The sequence below is a fragment of the Sarcophilus harrisii genome, chromosome 2, assembly GCF_902635505.1.
Source record: "Sarcophilus harrisii chromosome 2, mSarHar1.11, whole genome shotgun sequence".
In the NCBI taxonomy this organism is placed as follows: domain Eukaryota; kingdom Metazoa; phylum Chordata; class Mammalia; order Dasyuromorphia; family Dasyuridae; genus Sarcophilus; species Sarcophilus harrisii.
Genome location: NC_045427.1, coordinates 32648086 through 32668298, shown reverse-complemented (window position 1 = coordinate 32668298; position 20213 = coordinate 32648086). Strand labels below are relative to the sequence as shown.

The 20213-nt window shown below is 43.9% G+C and overlaps 3 gene segments (V, D, J or C); all 3 read left to right on the top strand.

The window, feature by feature from the left end:
• Positions 1-20213, top strand: part of LOC100935631 — an 824790-nt gene that overhangs the window by 583093 nt on the left and 221484 nt on the right.
• Positions 80-18773, top strand: LOC100935601. The segment is given in 2 exon segments: positions 80-292; positions 18402-18773. Coding segments are annotated over 2 exon segments (384 nt in total).
• LOC116422039 lies at positions 6429-7273 on the top strand. The segment is given in 2 exon segments: positions 6429-6673; positions 6906-7273. Coding segments are annotated over 2 exon segments (382 nt in total).

The window sequence follows — 20213 nt, the reverse complement described above, 5'->3', positions numbered from 1 at the left end:
CTAAGGATAACTAGAATTTGCGGGAGCACTTATACCACAATTGTCCAAGAATCAGGGATATGTTCAAAGTGTAAAGGTCTCAGGGCCTTCCCCTGAGCTAGAGTCAGTCACTTCTGCTCCCAGAACCCCCACACCTCCCAGCTGCTTTGCATAAAGAGATCCCCAAGGGGAGGGCCTGCAGACACAGGGAGATAAACTGGGCCTGGGGCAGAGCAGCCACAGGGGAGGAGTCACTGCAAAATGGAGTCTTTGTCCCAGCTTCTCTGTGGGCTCCTGATGCTTTGGGTCCCAGGTGAGAACATGAGACAACAAAACATGCAGATGGGCCATGTGACATGAGATGTGGGAATTCAAGGAAGCTCAGTATCTCTGGGGACAGGAGCCAGTACAGTCCAAGGGGGAATGAGGATTTCTGTGAGATCAGGGGGATTTTCAGAGCCAGGGAGTCTGTGGGCCAAGAATCAGAATGAAAGGAGACTCTGCTCTGTTTATTTCTTCTTGGTTTATCATTAATTTCTGCTCTTAGTTTCCAGGGGAGAAGTTGTGCTGACCCAGTCTCCAGCCTCGGTGTCTGTGAGCCCAGGAGAGAGAGTCACCATCAGCTGCAAGGCCAGTCAGAGTGTCACAACCAGTAAAGGAAACACTTACCTACACTGGCTCCAACAGAAACCCAGACAGTCTCCTCGGGGACTCATTTACAAGGTTTCCAACTTGTACTCAGGAGTCCCCTCCCGCTTCAGTGGCAGTGGTGCAGAGAAGGATTTCTCCCTCACAATCAGCAGGGTGGAGGCTGAAGATGGGGCAGTCTATTACTGTGCTCAAAGTTCTTTTATTCCTTGCACAGTGTTACAGCCCTGAACAAAAACATCCCCAGGCCTGGGCTGGCTGCTCAGGGAGGCCCAGCTGCCTCCCCTCCTTCCTCTGCTGCAGCAGCTGCTGGGGGCCTGCTCAGGGGCCATGGTCTGAGAGCTCGGAGCTCTGGGGACTCTTGTTTCCCTTCAGCCATGAGCAGAATCATCAAAGAGAGAACCACAGGCTCGGACTGGGTCACCCCACAATCCCCTGGGCCTGAGGCACTCTCCCATTCCTGCTCCATCTGACTGCCCTCAGCACAAGAAACAAAGAGAAAGTAGCAACCTCTGAGCAGAGATACTTTCTGTCCTTTCTCCCTGGCTCAATATTCCACAGCAGTCAATGACTCTTGGGACCAAGAGCACAAGATCAGGCAACAGGCTAATGAAATCCATCAACGGACCCAGCCTAAAAATCACATCCTCCCAGCAGCCAGATGGCACAGGGCAACTGCCCTGGAGTTAGGAGGACCCGAGTGCAAATCCAGACTCAGACACTTAATATTTTCTAGTTGTGTGACCCTGGGCATGTTACTTAACCCTAATTGCCTCAAAAATGAAATTCACTCTGAATCCATTTTCTCTGACCATGCATTTAAATCAGATTTTTATCTACTTTTATTTTATGCATTAATGCCAGGGGTATAAAGATCTCTCTGGAGTCTCCTCTGTCCACTCTTTTCAAAGGAAAACTTCAATTCCTACAAAGAAGGGGAATAAGAGTTTGGTGCCAAGAAGCCTAAGATTCTGCTCTCCTCATAGTCTTGGAGTCTGCTCAGAATTATAACAACCTCCCCCATCTTAATAATGCTAATCTAATAAAACTGATTTTTTTTATGTTCCATTTGATGGAAACTCTCATCTTTGGGGGAAGGGTGAACCTGGGTTAGAATCCCAACTTCTCCTGACTATTGGGAGGGTCCCCATCTTCCTGTTTATAGGGGAAACTCCCATAGAATCTCCACTCACAATTCAATTGGAGATCTTGGCCTGGGGCATAATCACCCCCCTTTATTGAGTTGAAAATTAGTTCCTCAAATTCATCTGGAGATTGGCCCCCCTGGATTTGGGCACCAAACCCCAAGAGAATCAATGGCTGTGTGCCCAACCCTCTGCCAAAAGTCCTAAAAGGATTTTGCTTGCAGAGAAATTTGTTTTCTCAGTATAATAAACCCATTCTTTTTTTTTTTTTTTGCCACAAATCTGGCCTGCATTCATTCTTTTGCAAATTCTGTGAATTCTTTTGCAAAGCTGCCACCTGGCCAGGGGATCTCTCAATACTCATTTCTCACACCTCGACATCTGGTAGCCCCTACAGGCATCCCCGAAATTTTGGGTCCAGGAAAGCCTTCCCTTGCTGTTGTCTATTCTATAGCTGAGAGACCCACCTACCTGGGAAGATTTGGGCTGTAGGGAGCTCTATGCTCAATCAGACTTCTTTGACTGGGGAAAATTGGATTGGAATCCTTGTGAGTTTTTTTATTTTTTAATTTTTTACCAGAAGTACCCTTAATGAGGGAATTTCTGTTACCTCCTTCCCTCCCCAGGGATGCATAGGAGGACAAAGAGCTACAGAATCCAGATAACCTGAGACCTGAGGCAAAAAATGGGACCTGTGTCTATTCCTAAGGATTCACCCTCAGGCTGTTTCTTAACAGAAACAAATTCAGCCTAAAAGATGTCAAAACTAAAAAGAATCCTTAAATCAAACAGCACTGCAGGATGCTGCTTCAGTTTGCTGGAAGGAAATCAAAATTAGATACCAACATTTTAAATAACTCCCTCCTTCCTATTCCTCTAGGGACACAGGATCCCTGTGAATCCCTTTCAGAACCACCTCCTTCCCAAAGACAGGTCCTTGTGTCCCACAATGTCTCCTTAACTCTGTCCCCCTCACCTGGACCAGATCCTGAGACTCCCAGGCCTTTTTCTCCTCCTCAGGATCCTGATTCTAACCTCTGCCCCCAAGAGAAGCTGCAGACTCTCAGGGAGAGACACTCAGAGCCACCTCTTCCAGTGAAAATCTCTCCCAGACTAAGGAGAAACTTGGCCATTGCTCTGAGGTCCCTACCCAGCTTTGTGAGGGCTCCAAGGCCAAGCCCTCCTTTATCTGCCCTGGGGAGATGTTACTATTAAAGAATCTGCCCCAGAGACAAGGAGGAAGCTGCAGAAGCCAGTTCTGGGCCCCCAAAGGGACAGAATTTGGGGACTTTTGCCAGCAAAGAGCTCTCCTATTAAATCTGCAGGAGAAATTCCACAGCTACTACAACAGTCCCCAAGCCCAGGGAGTCTCAGCCATATTTGGAGAAGGACAGGAAGGAGACTCCCTCCAGGCCAAGGGGAGCAGGTTTGCAGGTTCAGCTGCTGAAGCTCCTGCCCACTCACCCCTGACTGTGGCTCCTGTGATCCCCCAGCTCCCCGATGCTTACACCCCTTCATGGAGCTCACAGGACAAGCCTTGCAGAGGAAACGGAGCGTCCTTTCTCCTTCTTGCTGATTTCAAACCCCCTCAAGCCAACTCTTAATCCCAGAAGCAAGTCATGGAACCTGATCTTTGGTCTCCATCAGGCTGCACACCTGGGGAGAAATGCTCTTCTGTCCCCTGTGAAACACCTTCTCACTGGTCACAAGCTGGGAGGAATGATCTGGAAGGTCTCCCAGGCCTGCCCAGTCTGTGCCCAAGGGAATCATGAGGGAGCTGTTGACCCTCCCCCTCTCCTGAAGCTCCCACAGAGAAGGGGCACATGCCCAGGGGAGGTTGGTAAAAAGACTAGACACAAATGCCCCCTTTGGGAGGTTTCAGGTTGGTCCTGGTCTTCATTGACTCCTTCACTCACTGGGTGGAAGCTTTTCCCTGCAGGACTCAGAAGGCCCAGGAGGTCCCAAGGTGCTTGCTGAGAGATCCTGGCTCTCCTCTCTGCCCAGCTCCTGGCAGAGCCAGCACAGTCCAGCTTTTACTTCTCAGACACTTCAGACTATTCCTGAGAACCCGTAGAGGACCCAAAGCTGCTCTTCCACAGGCCCCTGAGCACCCTCTGGAGAGAGAAGGGGACATTGTCTGTCTCCTTCTTTCTCTAATTATGGTCTCCTTCCTTCCTTTCTCTCACTCTAGTCTTTTTTTGGCCATTTCCACTCCAAGGATGAAATCTTTGCTCCCAGCATTCTCTGACTTTATCATTCTGGGGCCCTGCCAACAGTTACCTCCTTCCTAGTCTTTCAGGTGGGGAGCTCCGTGGGCTGTGGGGGCGTTCAGGATTGTCGGGTGGGCCTTCAGCATCCTCAGGGCAGCCCACAGATGGGACCTGATACATTATTTTCAAAGCCCCCATTCCCAAACGTCACCATCTCCCCGCTGGATGCCCCCACTTCTAACCTGCTTATGAGGTTTCTTTCCTCCAGAGTCCAAGCTACACACTTCCAGCTACTCACTCAATCAGAAGATCATGGGACAAGTGACTTGGACACTCATCATCTCCTAAATGTTGCTGGTGCCATCTTCAGCTCTCATACTTCTCCTCCCAGCCTAAACCCCCAGGGAGCATAGGGACAGCTCTACAACTCTTGTCAGTTTGAAGCAGCTCCAGCAGATGAGACATTTGCCCCTTGGCAAGAAATAAATTTGGGGTGACTGCTTGAGGGGGGAATGATATAAACTGTGACCTTTGGGGGAAGGATAGTCCTGGGTCTCAATCCCTCCCAGCTTTTGGAAGGGGCCCCACCCTCCTGTTTCTAGAGGAAACTCCCATAGCATCTCTACCTACAATTCAGTTGGAGATCTTGGCCTGAGACATAATCACCACCCATGACCACAAGTTCCCAGGTCCGGTCCAAAAAGCCTCAATATTATCAAAGGGTGTGTGCCCAAACCTTAGCAAAAAGTCCTGATAGGATGTTGTCTGCTGAGAATGTTGCTAGGAAACAGAAAATCAGGCTTTCAGGGTTTTAGATAATTAGACAGTGATCAAGTTAATAGACTAAATATTGATAAATATTAAATACTGATAAATGTCATCAGCTCAGGTTAAGTAAACATGGTTATAGCTGGCCAAGGCTCAAGTAAATATGGGCCTGCACATATTATACAGCTCACAGGGGAAACAGAAATAATGAAAATGAAACACAGAAAAAGAATCACATATTCCTGTAAGTTCTTCACCTTATCTCTCTATTCTACACAATGCCAACCTAACACTTTAAAAAAAAAGATTCATCTATTTTTTCCTATTGTGGGTCAACTGCCATCCCATAACAGTATTTCATTCTTCTTGGATATTTGCCAAATGCTCTCTACCATCATGATTCTCCCTCTAATTCATGCTTTTCCTCTTGTGTTTATGCCTTCTTCTTATTCTTCTTTTTTTGCTGAGGCAATTGGGGTTAAGTAACTTACCCAGAGTCACACAGCTACAAGTGTTGAGTATCTGAAGGCAGATTTGAACTCAGGTCCTCTCAACTTTAGTACTGGTGCTCTACCCACTGCACCACCTCCCTGCACCTATGTCTTCTTCATATACATTACTATTATACACACACATACACACCCTTTCTCTCTCTCTCTCTCTCTCTCTCTCTCTCTCTCTCTCTCTCTCTCTCTCTCTGTCTCTCCAACATCTACTGTTTATTTTGAATAAACTATATGACGATTATTCTCTGCTCTAGAGGGTTAGTTACCCTTTTAAGGGGAAGGGATACATTTCAGGTCAAATTTGCAGCCTGTTCTAGGATGTCAAGTTCAGTTCTTTGTGGTGCAAGCTTATGCATTTGGTGCCCGTTCAGATGGGTCAGTACTTTAAATGCTGGATTTAGGGTCACAGTGTGATACCTGAATCACAGGCTAATTCAAATTCCTCTTTGGTAGTTTCTAGATTTCTGACCAAGCCAATGTTTGGGATAGAATTTGTGTCTGTTTCACAGAAACATTTGAAAAAATGCCCTTAAGGTTTCCTCCACAAACAAGATAAAGCGGCACCTCTGGGTGCCAATAAAAAAGGAACCAAAGGCCAGGCAGAGCTGGTCCTCCTGGAACGGGCAGAGAACATGTGAAGGGTGGACCTCAGGTGGAGGTTTGGTCAGGGCGAAAGTAAACGGCTCCAGGCAAAATCTGCAGAAACAACAAGCAGTGGGTCCTGTGGTAGCTGGGCTGGGAGGTGGCCTTGGCTGAGCCACAGGAAGCTTCATCTCCCAGACAGTGTGGGGAGTGTGAGGTCGGGGAAGACTGAGGGAACCCCTGTTTATGAGGGGGGCTGGGGCCAGCTGTGATGCTGAGAGGCAGCCCTGCCCAAGTGGAAACCAGCACATGCCTGGTGAGGGCAGAAGCAGGGATGCCACTGGCTGTGGGCACTTACAGAAGGATGGAGTCCCTGGGGAAGAATGGGGAAAAAAAGTAAAAAGTGCATGCAGAGAACAAAAGAAAGCTACAAGGAAGCAAAGCAAAAATGGGCAGCTCTGAGCACAGTGTATAAGATTTATTATAAGGGATTAGTTTTTATGTTTAAAATAAAAAAAAACTGATTAAAAAAAACCCAAATCTAAGGATAACTAGGATTTGTGGGAGCACTTATCCCACAATTGTCCAAGAATCAGGGACATATTCAAGGTCTGAAGGTCTCAGGGCTTTCCCCTGAGCTGGAATCAGCCACTTCTGCTCCCAGAACCCCCCTCACCTCCCAGCTGCTTTGCATAAAGAGATCCCCAAGGGGAGGGCCTGCAGACACAGGGAGATAAACTGGGCCTGGGGGCAGAGCAGCCACAGGGAAGGAGTCACTGCAAAATGGAGTCTCTGTCCCAGCTTCTCTGTGGGCTCCTGATGCTTTGGGTCCCAGGTGAGAACTTGAGACAGTAAAACATGCAGAAGGGCCATGTGACATGAGATGCGGGAATTCAAGGAAGCTCAGAATTTCTGGGGACAGGAGCCAGTACAGTCCAAGGGGGAATGAGGATTTCTGTGAGGTCAGGGGGATTTTCAGAGCCAGGGAGTCTGTGGGCCAAGAATCAGAATGAAATGAAACTGGGCTCTTTATTTCTTGTTGGTTGGTCATTCATTTCTGCTCTTAGTTTCCAGGGGAGAAATTGTGCTGACCCAGTCTCCAGACTCAGTATCTGTGAGCCCAGGAGAGAGAGTCACCATCAGCTGCAAGGCCAGTCAGAGTCATACACAGTGATGGAAATACTTACCTAACCTGGCTCCAACAGAAACCCGGACAGTCTCCTCGGCAGCTCATTGACAGGGTTTCCAACCTGAAACCAGGAGTCCCTGCCCGCTTCAGTGGCAGTGGTGCTGGTCAGGATTTCACCCTCACAATCAGCAGGGTGGAGGCTGAAGATGGGGCAGACTATTACTGTGCTCAAAGATCTTTTACTCCTCGCACAGTGTTACAGCCCTGAACAAAAACCTCCCCAGGCCTGGGCTGGCTGCTCAGGGAGGCCCAACTGCCTCCCCTCCTTCCTCTCCTGCAGCAGCTGCTGGGGCGAGGTGGGGGGAGCGGGCTGGTCAGGTGCAGGCTGTCTGGGGCTGATGTGATAAAAGGGACTTGGGGCTCAGCGGAAAGGCCACAGACTGAGAGCTCGGTGCTCTTGGGACTCTTGCTCCTTTTCAGCCATGAGCAGAATCATCAAAAAAGAACCACTGGCTCAGACTGGGTCATCCTACATACCCAGAGAACTATTTCATTCCCATTTTATCGATCCCTTACTTGGGAAAGACTGCCCCATGTGTCTGGAACATTGTGTCAACGTATGAATATATAGAAACACACTGAGAGAGAAGGGAAGAGAGAGAGAGAGAGAGAGAGAGAGAGAGAGAGAGAGAGAGAGAGAGAGAGAGAGAATCTCCTTCAACCCTGCCTCAGTGAGGGACCCTGCCTGAGGGAAAGCAAACAAGACAGTTTCATTATCTAGATGGAGTTTGGTTCAGTCCTGAAATTCATTGAATTCCATTCAAATAAAACTTAAGCTGAAACTCTGCTTGTAGAACTCCACCCATGAGCCCCCTTCAGCTTGTAGCCAAACCTCCTATTATAAAAGAGCCAAACTAAAATCCTCTCTTTGCAGAGGTTCTAAACATGCCAGCTATGCCATGCTTGGGATGCCAAGAACCTCTGCCCACTGAAATATTCTTTTCCAGTGTTACACTCTTTTTACCCTCACCTATTTCCTTAACCAGACTTTATGCCTCTCTGTCAGGATTTCTAAGCTTACTTCCCAATTCCTATATTTAAACTTCTTTTATCAATCTAGGTTTTCAGGTCTGTAAATTCCTTTATAGAGAACCTCTGCACCACCAGAAAGGAATCCTCCCTAACTTTGTGCCGATTCCCAAGGGGGTACAGGGGAACCACACATCTCCATTTGCTTCCCTGAACCCCGAACCTGCCACTAGACCTCATCATTTAACTTCCTGACCACCAAAAACCCTAATCTCATTTTGGTTCCCTAAATCTAGACCATATCATTGGGACCAAGAGATGAAGAAGATCAGGTAGCAGGCTAACGAAATCCATCAATGGACCCAGTTTAAAATTCATACTTTGCCACAAATATGGTAAAGAGCAGCTGCCCTGGAGTCAGGAGGACCTGAGTGCCAAACCAGATTCAGACACTTCATATTTCCTAGATGTATGACCATGGGCAAGTCACTTATCCCTAGTTGCCTCAGGAAAAAAAAAAAATCACACTCTGGATCCATTTTCTCTGATCATGAATTTAAATCAGATTTTTATCTACTTTTTTATCCATTCATACAAGGGATTATAAAGAGATCTCTGTAATCTCCTTTGACCACTCTTTTCTTTTTTTCTTTTTTTTTAATAATTATAACTTTTTATTGACAGAATCCATGCCTGGGTAATTTTTTACAACATTATCCCTTACACTCACTTCTGTTCTGACTTTTCCCCCTCCTCTCTCCACCCCCTCTCCCAGATGGCAAGCAGTCCTATACATGTTAAATATGTCACAGTATATCCTAGATACAATATATGTGTGCAGAACCGAATAGTTCTCTTGTTGCTCAGGGAGAATTGGATTTAGAAGGTATAAATAACCTGGGAAGAAAAACAAAAATACATACAGTTTCCATTCATTTCCCAGTGTTCTTTCTTTGGGTATAGATGCTTCTGTCCATCATTGATCAATTGAAACTGAATTAGATCTTTTTGTCAAAGAAATCCACTTCCATCAAAATACATCCTCATACAATATCATTGTTGAAGTATATAATGATCTCCTGGTTCTGCCCATTTTACTTAGCATCAGTTCATTAAAGTCTCTCCAAGCCTCTCTGCATTCATCCTACTGGTCATTTCTTACAGAACAATAATATTCCATAACATTCATATACCACAATTTACCCAACCATTCTCCAATTTATGGCCATCCCCTCAGTTTCGAGTTTCTAGCCACTACAAACAGGGCTGCCACAAACATTTTGGCACATATAGGTTCCTTTCCTTTCTTTAGTATCTCTTTGTAGTAGTACTGCTGGGTCAAAGGGTATGCACAGTTTGATAACTTTTTGGGCATAATTCCAGATTGCTCCAGAATGATTGGATTCGTTCACAACTCCACCAACAATGCATCAGTGTCCCAGCTTTCCCACATCCTCTCCAACATTCATCATTATCTTTTCCTGTCATCTTAGCCAATCTGACAGGTGTGTAGTGGTATCTCAGAGTTGTCTTAATTTTCATTTCTCTGAACAATAGTGATTTGGAACACTCTTTCATATGAGTGGAAATAGTTTCAATTTCATCATCTGAAAATTGTCTGTACATATCTTTTGACCATTTATCAATTGGAGAATGGCTTGATTTCTTATAAATTAGAGTCAATTCTCTATATATTTTGGAAATGAGGTCTTTATCACAACTTTTAACTGTGAAAATGTTTTCCCAGTTTGTTGTTTCCCTTCCGATCTTGTTTGCATTAGTTTTGTTTGTACAAAGGCTTTTTAATTTGATATAATCAAAATTTTTTATTTTGTGATCAATAATGATCTCTAGGTTATCTTTGGTTACAAATTGCCCAATCTTTTCAAACGAAGACTTCAATTCCTGCAAAGAAGGGGAATAAGAGATTACTGCCAGGAAACAGAACATTCTGTTTTTCTCATAGATATGAAGTCTACTTAGAATTATGATCTCCCCCATCTGAATGGTGATTTAAAAAAAAAATTATTTTTATACTCCATTCTGAACTCCTCATTGCTATCCCATACTGGGGAAAGACTGCCCCTATGTCTGTGGAACATTGTGTCAACATATGAATACATAGAAACACACTGAGAGAGAGGGGAAGAGAGAGAAAAAGAGAGAGAGAGAGAGAGAAAGCAAAAACAGAGAGGAATATCCCAAACCCATTCCCTTTATCAAAGAAAAAGGCTTATTCCTCAACCTTCTCTTTTCTAAGCAGCCCATTGCCTCTTTCATCATCCCTCTGTGGACTTCAGTTGACACTAATACACCACTGCTGGAGTTATGTATATATCCAAGGAGAGCAATTAAGCAATTAAGAATTGGAGAGCAATTAAGAACTGTGCCCAAAGAGCTCTAAAACTGAGCATAACCATTTGATGGAAGCCTAATCATAACTTATTCTCTCCCTCTTTTCAAAAATGCTAACATACTTCCTGGGAACTTAGCTTTAACATACCTGTGATGAGAACCCAGGCTTTCCCAGAATGCCTTTGATACCATCCTCAAAGCAGTCTCAACATCTCAATGTACATTTTTGTTTCCGCCTTTATTTCCCCTCCTCCCGTGAGGAATCCTCAGGGCTATATTTCCCTTTATAAAAAATGTGCTTTTCTTGCAGACCTTTGCTAAGTCCTTTTGAGGACCAAAGCTGCTCTGAAGTTTTCTCTCCCTCCATACAGTATTTACCTCAGGTTAGTCTGCTAACGCCTCTATGATATATTGCCATACAGTCAGTGCCAGTCAATGGTGTACTCACATCTCAAGGCATATCCCTTTAATGCCTTCTTCCAAACCCCTTTCCTTGCTAACTCTATTGCTCTCCCGAATCTATTTGATATTTACCATTCATGTTGCTTATTTTACTTTTTGTCCATATTTCAAATAAATAAGGGCAAAGGTCAGTGATGAACCAGAGTCTACCAGTTCTTTACCTGAATGTGGTCGGCATTTTTCTTCCTTAATGTAGAGAACTTTAGGAAGTTCCCAGAGAAGCTGAGACATCTGGAAAGCTTCAAAAGTTACAGGTTAGGTTGACTATATGCAAAAAAACTAAAAGCAAGCTAGCCATAATAGAAACCTGCAGCTTCACTGTGGCTCAGAATAGTGAGTGGCCACCATTTAATAAACAAGTTGGAGAGATCTCTAGGAGCAAAGCAAAAATTTATTGTATTTTCTTCCGAAAATGGTTCCTTTCTCTACTTCTCAAAGGGTGAGAGTGATGCATTACTTGAGCAGAGGAAGATACACTTCTAGTGGATTCTAGTGTTGAGCTTCCATGCCAACCTAACATTTTTTTTTAAAGTGACTCATCTATTTTCTCCTATTGGGGGTGAACTGCCATCCCATAATAACAGAAATTCAGCCTTCCTGGATATTTACCAAATGCTCTCTACCATCTTAATTCTCCCTCTAATTCATGATTTTCCTCTTGTGTTTATGCCTTCTTAATATACATTGCTATTCCACATCCCCTCCCCCCAAACACACAACCTCCTACCTCTAAAGTTTATTTTGAATAAATTATTATGCATTTTATGCCTGTTCATATAGGCCAGTATTTTAAATGCTGGGTGCTTCTTGGATTTAGTGGTATATGAATTTCTGGGTCTCTACTCTTCTTGTAGAAGCTCTGTAGTCAGAGAATTCATACTATAATGTACCTCAGAGAGCTCAAAGTCATGGAGTATATGAATAGAAAGAGTTGTGGTCATTGGTGACTCTGGAGATTCTTATTTCTTTAGTGTAAAAATGATGAGGTTTGAATGCCCTCAATTCCTGGTGACCATGAGGTAAGTGACAATAAGAGAGCTGTTAAATATCCTCTTTAATCAGCTGTAGGTTTAAAGTGAAAGAATTCACTTATTGCTGAGTTATTAATTGTAAAATGAAAGTTTATTGTTGGATAGAAACCACTTTGTAGGGGACTGACGTCTATAGTGGCAAAGTCGTATTTGGAAATGGAATTTTTACGCTGAGGGAATCAGCGGGCAGAGTCCTAGCAGCTGAGCAAGCTACCTAAGGCCTGCTGCAAGGAGCCAGCCCAGATACTGCCCTTTTTAAGGAGTCTTGGGGCTTCAGGAGCCGAGGTTCCCAGGCTTAGATTCTTATTAGTTTTCAGCCTAGAATTCCTATTGGAATTAACAACACTTCAGAGGGGAGCTTTTTGACCAGGATTTGTAATTGAATCAAAGACTCTGGCATCCCAGAAAGATAACTTATCTGGGGAGAGATGCCCTCCCCAGGAGGGGCTGAGACTCTGAAAGGGATCACAGATCAAAAGGAAATACAGTTTCTTAAAGGAAACAACTTCAGTAAAGGAAACAGTTCCCTCCCCATTCAGTATCTCCACATTACAGTTAAAGAAACTGAGGCTAAGTAACTTTGTATCTAGTAAATAGGAGAGGTGATATTTGAAGTGGGGACTTCATTCAGCATCCTATCTGCTACAGTAACTGGCTGCCTAGGAAGATGAGCAGCTAAGAGCAAACTTATGCGCTTACAGAAATGAACAGTCTCATCAGTCCCAATAAAGAAAAATATCCCTCTGAGCTTTTTCTATCTGGGCCATTCACATCCATTACCTTCCAGAAAACCCACATGAAGCTTCAGTCCAAAACACTGGAGATTTTTGTCTGATTCTTTAAACTTCTGAAGGTGAAATCCAAGTGAGTGGACCACACCTCTAAGGCCTCCCACCCTGTCTAGCTCTGTTTCTGATCCTAAATGTCCTTCATCTGGCATCTGACAAACTTTCTTTCTGCAAGTCATGTCAGGGAGCATGCTGCAGTCTCCACTACCTTTGGGTCACCTTCAGCTGAGATGAATCAAATTAAGGAGTGATAGTTAAAGATACAGCCTGTAGGCATGTGTGGACATAGGAAGTAGACAAAGGTGTGCTTGGCCAAAAAGAGGGGAGGCTTGAGCTGGGTTTTTTAATTGCCACAATGGTCTTGGAACAGCCCCCCAAGATTATTTTCCGTCACTCCAAGATTCTTTTCCTGCTTTCTCAAGGTGACTGTATCTTCCCTGTCCTGCTCTGCATCTGTACCTCCAGCTGCCTTCAGGGTATCTTTTCTCCCTTCTGAAATGAAATCTAGTCAAGCTGATTTCTCTTTTCTAATGGCCATTTCTAATGGCTCCCTCAGAGAGGCACCAGTCTCTGCATGTAGCTAATTTTTTCTTTGGAAACAAAAGTGATTTAATTTCCATAGAGAAGAGAGACTTGTCCTGTTTGAGATGTAGCCCTCAATTTAGCCATGACCTGAGATTCTCCCTGTAATCAGGAGAGCATCAGACTCGGTAACATTCATGGTAGGGCAAGGGTTAGGTAGCTTGGAGCTCTGAGCTCAGAGCAGATTGGAACAAGATGAGTCAAGTTCAGATGGAGCAAAGTTGGGGCCAGTTTTCTAAACTGGCCAAGGAATGAATCACCTCAGCAGCAGTGAGACTCAGTCAAAAATTATGCTGCTTTCTTGCCGTTTTCCCTTTTCTTTCTCAATTACTTTTCTTCCCCTCATCTATCAGTAGAAAGTGGGAGTGGAGAAATGGGAGAAGAAATGGAAAAACAGAGTTTGCTCATATACAGCACTCTCACCAAAGCTTGCTCATTGAAAAGTCTTTACTATTTCATTTTTAAAAACTGTTGCAGTTATCTTTCTGTAGTTAAGTCACATGCCCATTACAAAATAAAATGTGCAATTCATAGGGAGGTGGTGAATTAAAATTAGACATTTATATGTCTATTTTTTGGGACATTTTTGGACAATTTTGAGTGAGACTCAAGTCACAGCTTTAAATTTCAACTTGGAAACCAAGGATCACAAAAGTATACATTGGAGGTAGAGCCCCTTCTGGTGGGGAGTGATGGTAACTGGAGCCAATAGGAACTCCTGCAAATGGATTCTGACTATCCACCTGTTTAGTCGTTTCAGGGTAGTTCCATTGAAGGACAAAATCTACACCATACCCATAGTTGGCTAATTGATTAATTATATGACAATCAGCTGACCTCTGTAGATCATAATAAATATGGAACATCTGAGGGAGGGTATAAGTCAGCCATCACTGCCACATGCACAGCTGGCTCCACTCATGCCAAGTGTCACACAGGTGGGCATGAGCCATAATTATAGGCATAACGAACTAGGAGGTGTGGGACTGTAACCATCATCCTAAGTGAGGGCCAATGGCACAGCTGGTTTCTATCCACAGAACAGAGGAGCAAGGGGAGTACAGGGACATGAAAGAAACATACAGTGGTGAGACATAATAGTAAACATGAGGCAAGGTTTCGTAGTTAAAAAAAAAAAAAAAAAAAAAAGGTTCATTCTTAACAGGGCTTTATGACTAGGCCTGCTGGTATTTGCCCAAGCTCAGGAAACATCCGTTCTGTGATTTAGCTCCAACAGAATTCATCCAGAGGCTTAGGGCAAAGCATTATCCTATGTCAGGACAAAGTTTGCTTGCTGGGCCTTAGCTCTGGAAAACATGGTGTCTCTTGAAAGCAAAAAGAGAGGAGTGAAAATTTAAAAAGGTGATTATGGCCTGGGGATCCTGACATAGACAAACCAAAGATTTGCTGAGGAGAAATTCTACTTGTCCTTTGCTCTTAAGCCCCATCCAATTTGTTTTTCTTTTTATATAACCAGCCACTCAGAGCCACTTCTAAATCTTACTCTTATATTGTCAATGGCAGTTTTCTTTAAAGCAGAGAAATCTTGAGCTCCTCAAACTGGCTCTCTCTGGATTATAAAGATTAGCCCAGCAAATTATCCACTGCCCTGGATCTTTCGCTTGTCCAGAATTGACAACAAAATAGTTAAGATTCACTCTTTTATCCAGTTAGACAGTAAATGTCTCTGCTTTTCCTTCTCAGCCTGGAGACAGTAAAAGAAAGCAATGTGCTTGTGGTGTTCTTCTTTTTTATAATATATTTTGGTTCTCTGGGAGCAGGTTTCTTGAGGAGGTTTTCTGGAAGCAGCCTTAGTTTCAGTTCAAAGTAATAATCACTTCAAATGCAGCCAGCTGTTAAAGTAGTTCTTTATTGTTTCTCCCAAAATAGCCCAGTTAGCTTTCTTTGGTTCTGAGAGCTCTTGTTGCTAGCTTCAGCCTCTCTCTTCATCTTGGTTCTGCCCAACTGCAGATTAGCTTCTCAGTCTCCCAAACTGAACTCTCACTCTGTCAATCTTCTGAAGTGACTCCTGGCTCTAGCACAACTCCGACTCGTGGCTTCTTCTGAACTGCCTCTGACTGATTCACTGAAGCTCTTTTTATGTTCGGTGTAAAAGGTTGACTTCTCCTCCGAGAGTGGGATTATGGGAGGTGTGAATTCGCAAAGTTACAAAGTTAACTTTGTGTATCTCCAGTACTTGTGAACTCTAATGCCTGAGCTCTAATGTGTAAACTCTTACAGGTGCAAACCCAAGCACACAAGCATTGCTTCCATCAATTCCACTTAGTACCTTATTTCAAGTTCTGGTCCATAACATCTCTTTGTAGGATCAGATCGATCATATTGAACTAGGCTCAATTAGATAATTATTGTCTCTAGCAATTCTAATAACTTAACACTTTGTAAGGATTCCAACATGTAAAAATCTTCACCTTTCTCCTGCTCTAAATGCTTCTTAAAAACAATAGGTGGCAAAGGATTCTGGGTAAGTGAAATAACTTTCCAGTCAATTTAGGGACTTCTATGATGTAATAGAGTGCCAGGCCTGGAGTCCAGAGGACGCCTCTTCCTGAGTTCAAATTCCAGATCAGAATTGGGTTTGGGATCAAGGGATCAGAAACATTCCTCTTCCAGAGTTCAGATCTGACCTCAGACACTTACTAGCTGCATGACCCACAGAAAGGCACAGAGCCCTACTTGCTTTAGTTTTTCATCAGTAAAAGAAGCAAGAGAAGTAAATGGCAAATTAGTCCAGGATCTTTCCTAGAAATTTCAAATTGGGTCATGAAGAGCTTTGCTGAGTATAAATGATTAAAAACCCACAACAAAAATGCAGTCCAGAATCCCTCACCTGAAATCTTCTCTCAATTCCTATTTGCCACAGCTCCAATAGGGAGACTTTTCTGGTCCTTTCCCTTTAATGTTGAGGCCCTCCTATATTTTCACTTCTCCCCAGCTTCCTCTTCACCCATGACCTCTGTCTTCTCTTTCATTTCTCCTCCCAACTTGTTTTCTTCCCAGGCCAGTTGTATAAAAGATCAAATACAGTCACTGAGAAAGCTCTTCCAGAGGATGGAATAAGAAGCCACAAGAGGTAAATCAGGGGTCCTCAAACTTTTTAAATAGGGGGCCAGTTCACTGTCCCTCAGACTGTTGGAGGGCAGGACTATAGTAAAAACAAAACTTTGTTTTGTGGGCCTTTAAATAAAGAAACTTCATAGCTCTGGGTGAGGGGGATAATCCTCCTCAGCTGCTGCATCTGGCCCTCAGGCCGTAGTTTGAGGATCCCTGGAAATTGATCTCTCCCTCTTTATCACACAAGAAGAAGGACTCTGTCAGAGTAATTCAAGTTTCTCTTTGGTAGAGGTTCTAGATTTCTGACTGAACTCAATGCCTGGGATAGAATTTGCCTTCATTTCATAGAAGCATTTGAAAAAAAAAAAAAAAATGACAAGGAGGATTCTGGGAAGATGGCAGAGTAGTTCAGATAATTCCAAGCTCTTCAGATTTCCCGTACAAACAAGATAAACTGATACCTCTGGGCAAATGTAGAGTGACAAAAAATGAACATAAGTCAGGGCAGAGCAGTGGTCCTCCTAGAATGACCAGAGAACATGTGAAGGGTGGGCCCCACATGGAGGTTTGGTCAGGGTGAAAGGTAAACAGGTCCAGGCAAGCTCTGATGAAACAGCAAGCAGTGAGCCCTATGGTAGCTGAGCTGGGAGGTGGCCTTGGCTGAGCCACAGGAAGCTTCATGTCCCAGACAGTGTGGGGAGTATGAGGTCGGGGAAGACTGAGGAAACCCCTGTTTTTGAGGGGGGCTGGGGCCAGCTGTGCTGCTGAGAGGCAGCCCTGCCCAAGTGGAAACCAGTACATGCCTGGTGAATGCAGAAGCAGTGGGACAGGGATACTGCTGGCTGTGGGCACTTGCAAAAGGAGGAATCAGGGGAAAATAATATAAAAAGTACATGCAGAGAACAAAAGAAAGCTACAAGGAAGCAAAGCAAAATTGGACAGCTCTGAACACAATGTATAGAATTTATTACAAAGGATTATTTTAAACTTTAAAATAAATAAAAAGTAAAAAAATATATGAAGAAAAAAAATTTTAAATGATAACATATCATTCCATTGATCTCTTCAGGCAAGTGGAGAAGGAATAGAAAGGGGATAGAAACCTGGTTCTCCTAAAACAATGTCAAGGAATACAAGAATGGCTTGCTTTCCATTATATGAGGCTTCATTCTAAGTGCCCAAAGGATCCTTAACTAATGGGACAACAGATCATGAATGGGACAAAGTGTAGGATATCAGTATCTGTCCTATGTTTTATGTCTTCAGTCTGTGACCTCTTCATTACATAATATTGACTCTTCTGCAATCCCTCTGGCTTTTGGAACCATTTTTGTTCTTGTTTCAGTGATTTTTTGGCACTTTTTAACACAATTTGGGGTTTCTTTGAGAAGATACTAGTGGGATTTGCTATTTCCTTTCACAACTTATTTTACAAATAAGGAAACTGAGGCAAACAAGGTTAAGTGACACCCAGATTCACAGAATTAAGTAACCAAGGCAATATTTGTTCTCAGGAAGATGAATGTTCCTAGCCACAAACTAAACAAGTTACACAGTGCTAGTAGTCAAATGAAATAATAAAACTGGTTAAAACAAAACAAAACAAAACAAAAATAAGGATAAGTAGGATTTGTGGGAGTACATACTACATAAGGGTCCAAGAATCAGGGACATATTGAAGGTCTGAAGGTCTCAGGTTCTTCCCCTGAGCTGGAGTCAGCCACTTTTGCTCCCAGATCCCCCACACCTCCCAGCTGCTTTGCATAAAGAGATCTCTAAGGGGAGGGCCTGCAGACACTGGGAGATAAAGTGGGCCTGGGGGTAGAGCAGCCACAGGGGAGGAGTCACTGCAAGATGGAGTCTCTGTGCCAGCTTCTCTATGGACTCCTGATGCTTTGGGTCAAGTTCTCACCTTGAGACAATAAAACATGAGAGAATTCAAGGAAGCTCAGAATCTCTGTGGACAGGAGCCAGTACAGTCCAAGGCGGAAGGTGGATTTCTGTGAGATCAGGGGGATTTTTAGAGCCAGGGAGTCTGTGGGCCAAGGATCAACATAAAAGGAAATTGTTCCATTTAATCCATGTTGATTGGACATTAATTTCTGCTCTCAGTTTCCAGGGGAGCAATTGTGCTGACCCAGTCTCCAGCCTCAGTGTCTGTGAGCCCAGGAGAGAGAGTCACCATCAGCTGCAAGGCCAGTCAGAGTGTCACAAACAGTAAAGGAAACACTTTCCTAGCCTGGTTGCAACAGAAACCCGGACAGTCTCCTCGGCAGTTCATTTACCAGGTTTCCAACCTGATCTCAGGAGTCCCCGCCGGCTTCGGTGGCAGTGGTACTGGTCGGGATTTCTCCCTCTCAATCAGCAGGGTGGAGGTTGAGGATGGGGCAGTCTATTACTGTATTCAAGGATCTTATTCTCCTCCCACAGTGTTACAGCCCTGAACAAAAACCTCCCCAGGCCTGGGCTGGCTGCTCAGGGAGGCCCCAAATTTATTCTACTGCAGCAGCTGCTGGGGGGGCCTGCTCAGGGGCAGGGTCTTTGGGGCTGATGAGATAAAAGGAACTCGGGGCTCAGGGGAAAGGCCATGGTTTGAGAGCTCGGTGCTCTGAGGACTCTTGCTCCTCTTCAGTTATGAGCAGAATCATCAAAAAAGAACCACTGGCTCAGACTGGGTCACCCCACAATCCTCTGGGCCTGAGGCACTGTCCCTTCCTATTTCATCTGACTCCCCTCAGCACAAGAAACAAAGAGAAAGTAGAAACTTCTGACCAGAGATTCTTTCTGTCCTTTCTCCCTGGCTCAATATTCCACAGCAGTCAGTGACTCTTGGGACCAAGAGCACAAGATCAGGAAACAGGCTAAAGAAATCATCAATGGACCCAGCTTAAAATTCACATCTTCCAAGCAGCCAGATGGCACAGGGCACCTGCCCTGGAGTCAGGAGGGCCTGAGTGCAAATCCAGACTCAGACACTTAATAGTTTCTAGTTGTGTAACTCTGGCTAAGTTACTATACCCTAATTGACTCAAAAATGAAATTCACTCTGAATCCATTTTCTCTGACCATGCATTTAAATCAGATTTTTATCTACTTTTATTTTATCCATTAATGCCGGGGGTATAAAGATCTCTCTGGAGTCTCCTTTGTCTACTCTTTTCAAAGGAAAACTTCAATTGCTATAAAGAAAAGGAATAAGAAATTGATGTCAAGAAGCCAGATATTCTGCCCTTATAGTTTTGGAGTCTGCTCAAAATTATAATTACCTCTCCCATCTTTTTAAAAAATAATTATAACTTTTTATTGACAGAACATATGCATGGGTAATTGTTTACAACATTATTCCTTGCACTCACTTCTGTTCCGACTTTTCCCTCCCCTCCCTCCACCCTCTCCCCTAGATGGCAAGCTGTCCTATACATGTTAAATATGTCACAGTATATTCTAGATACAATATATGTGTGCAGAAATGAACAGTTTTCTTGTTGTACAGGAAGAATTGGTTTCAGAAGGTAAAAATAATCCGGGAAGAAAACCAAAAATGCAAACAGTTTACATTCATTTCCCAGTCTGGGTGTAGCTGCTTCTGTCCATCATTAATCAATTGAAGCTGAGTTAGATCTTCTCTTTGTCAAAGAAATCCACTTCCATCAGAATACATCCTCATATAGTATTGTTGTTGAAGTATATAATGATCTCTTGGTCCTACTCATTTCACTCAGCATCAGTTCATGTAAGTCTCTCCAAGCCTCTCTATATTCATCCTGTTGGTCATTTCTTACAGAACAATAATATTCCATAACATTCATATACCACAATTTACCCAACCATTCTCCAATTGATGGGCATCCACTCATTTTCCAGTTTCTAGCCACTACAAATAGGGCTGCCAGAAACATTCTTACACATACAGGTCCCTGTCCC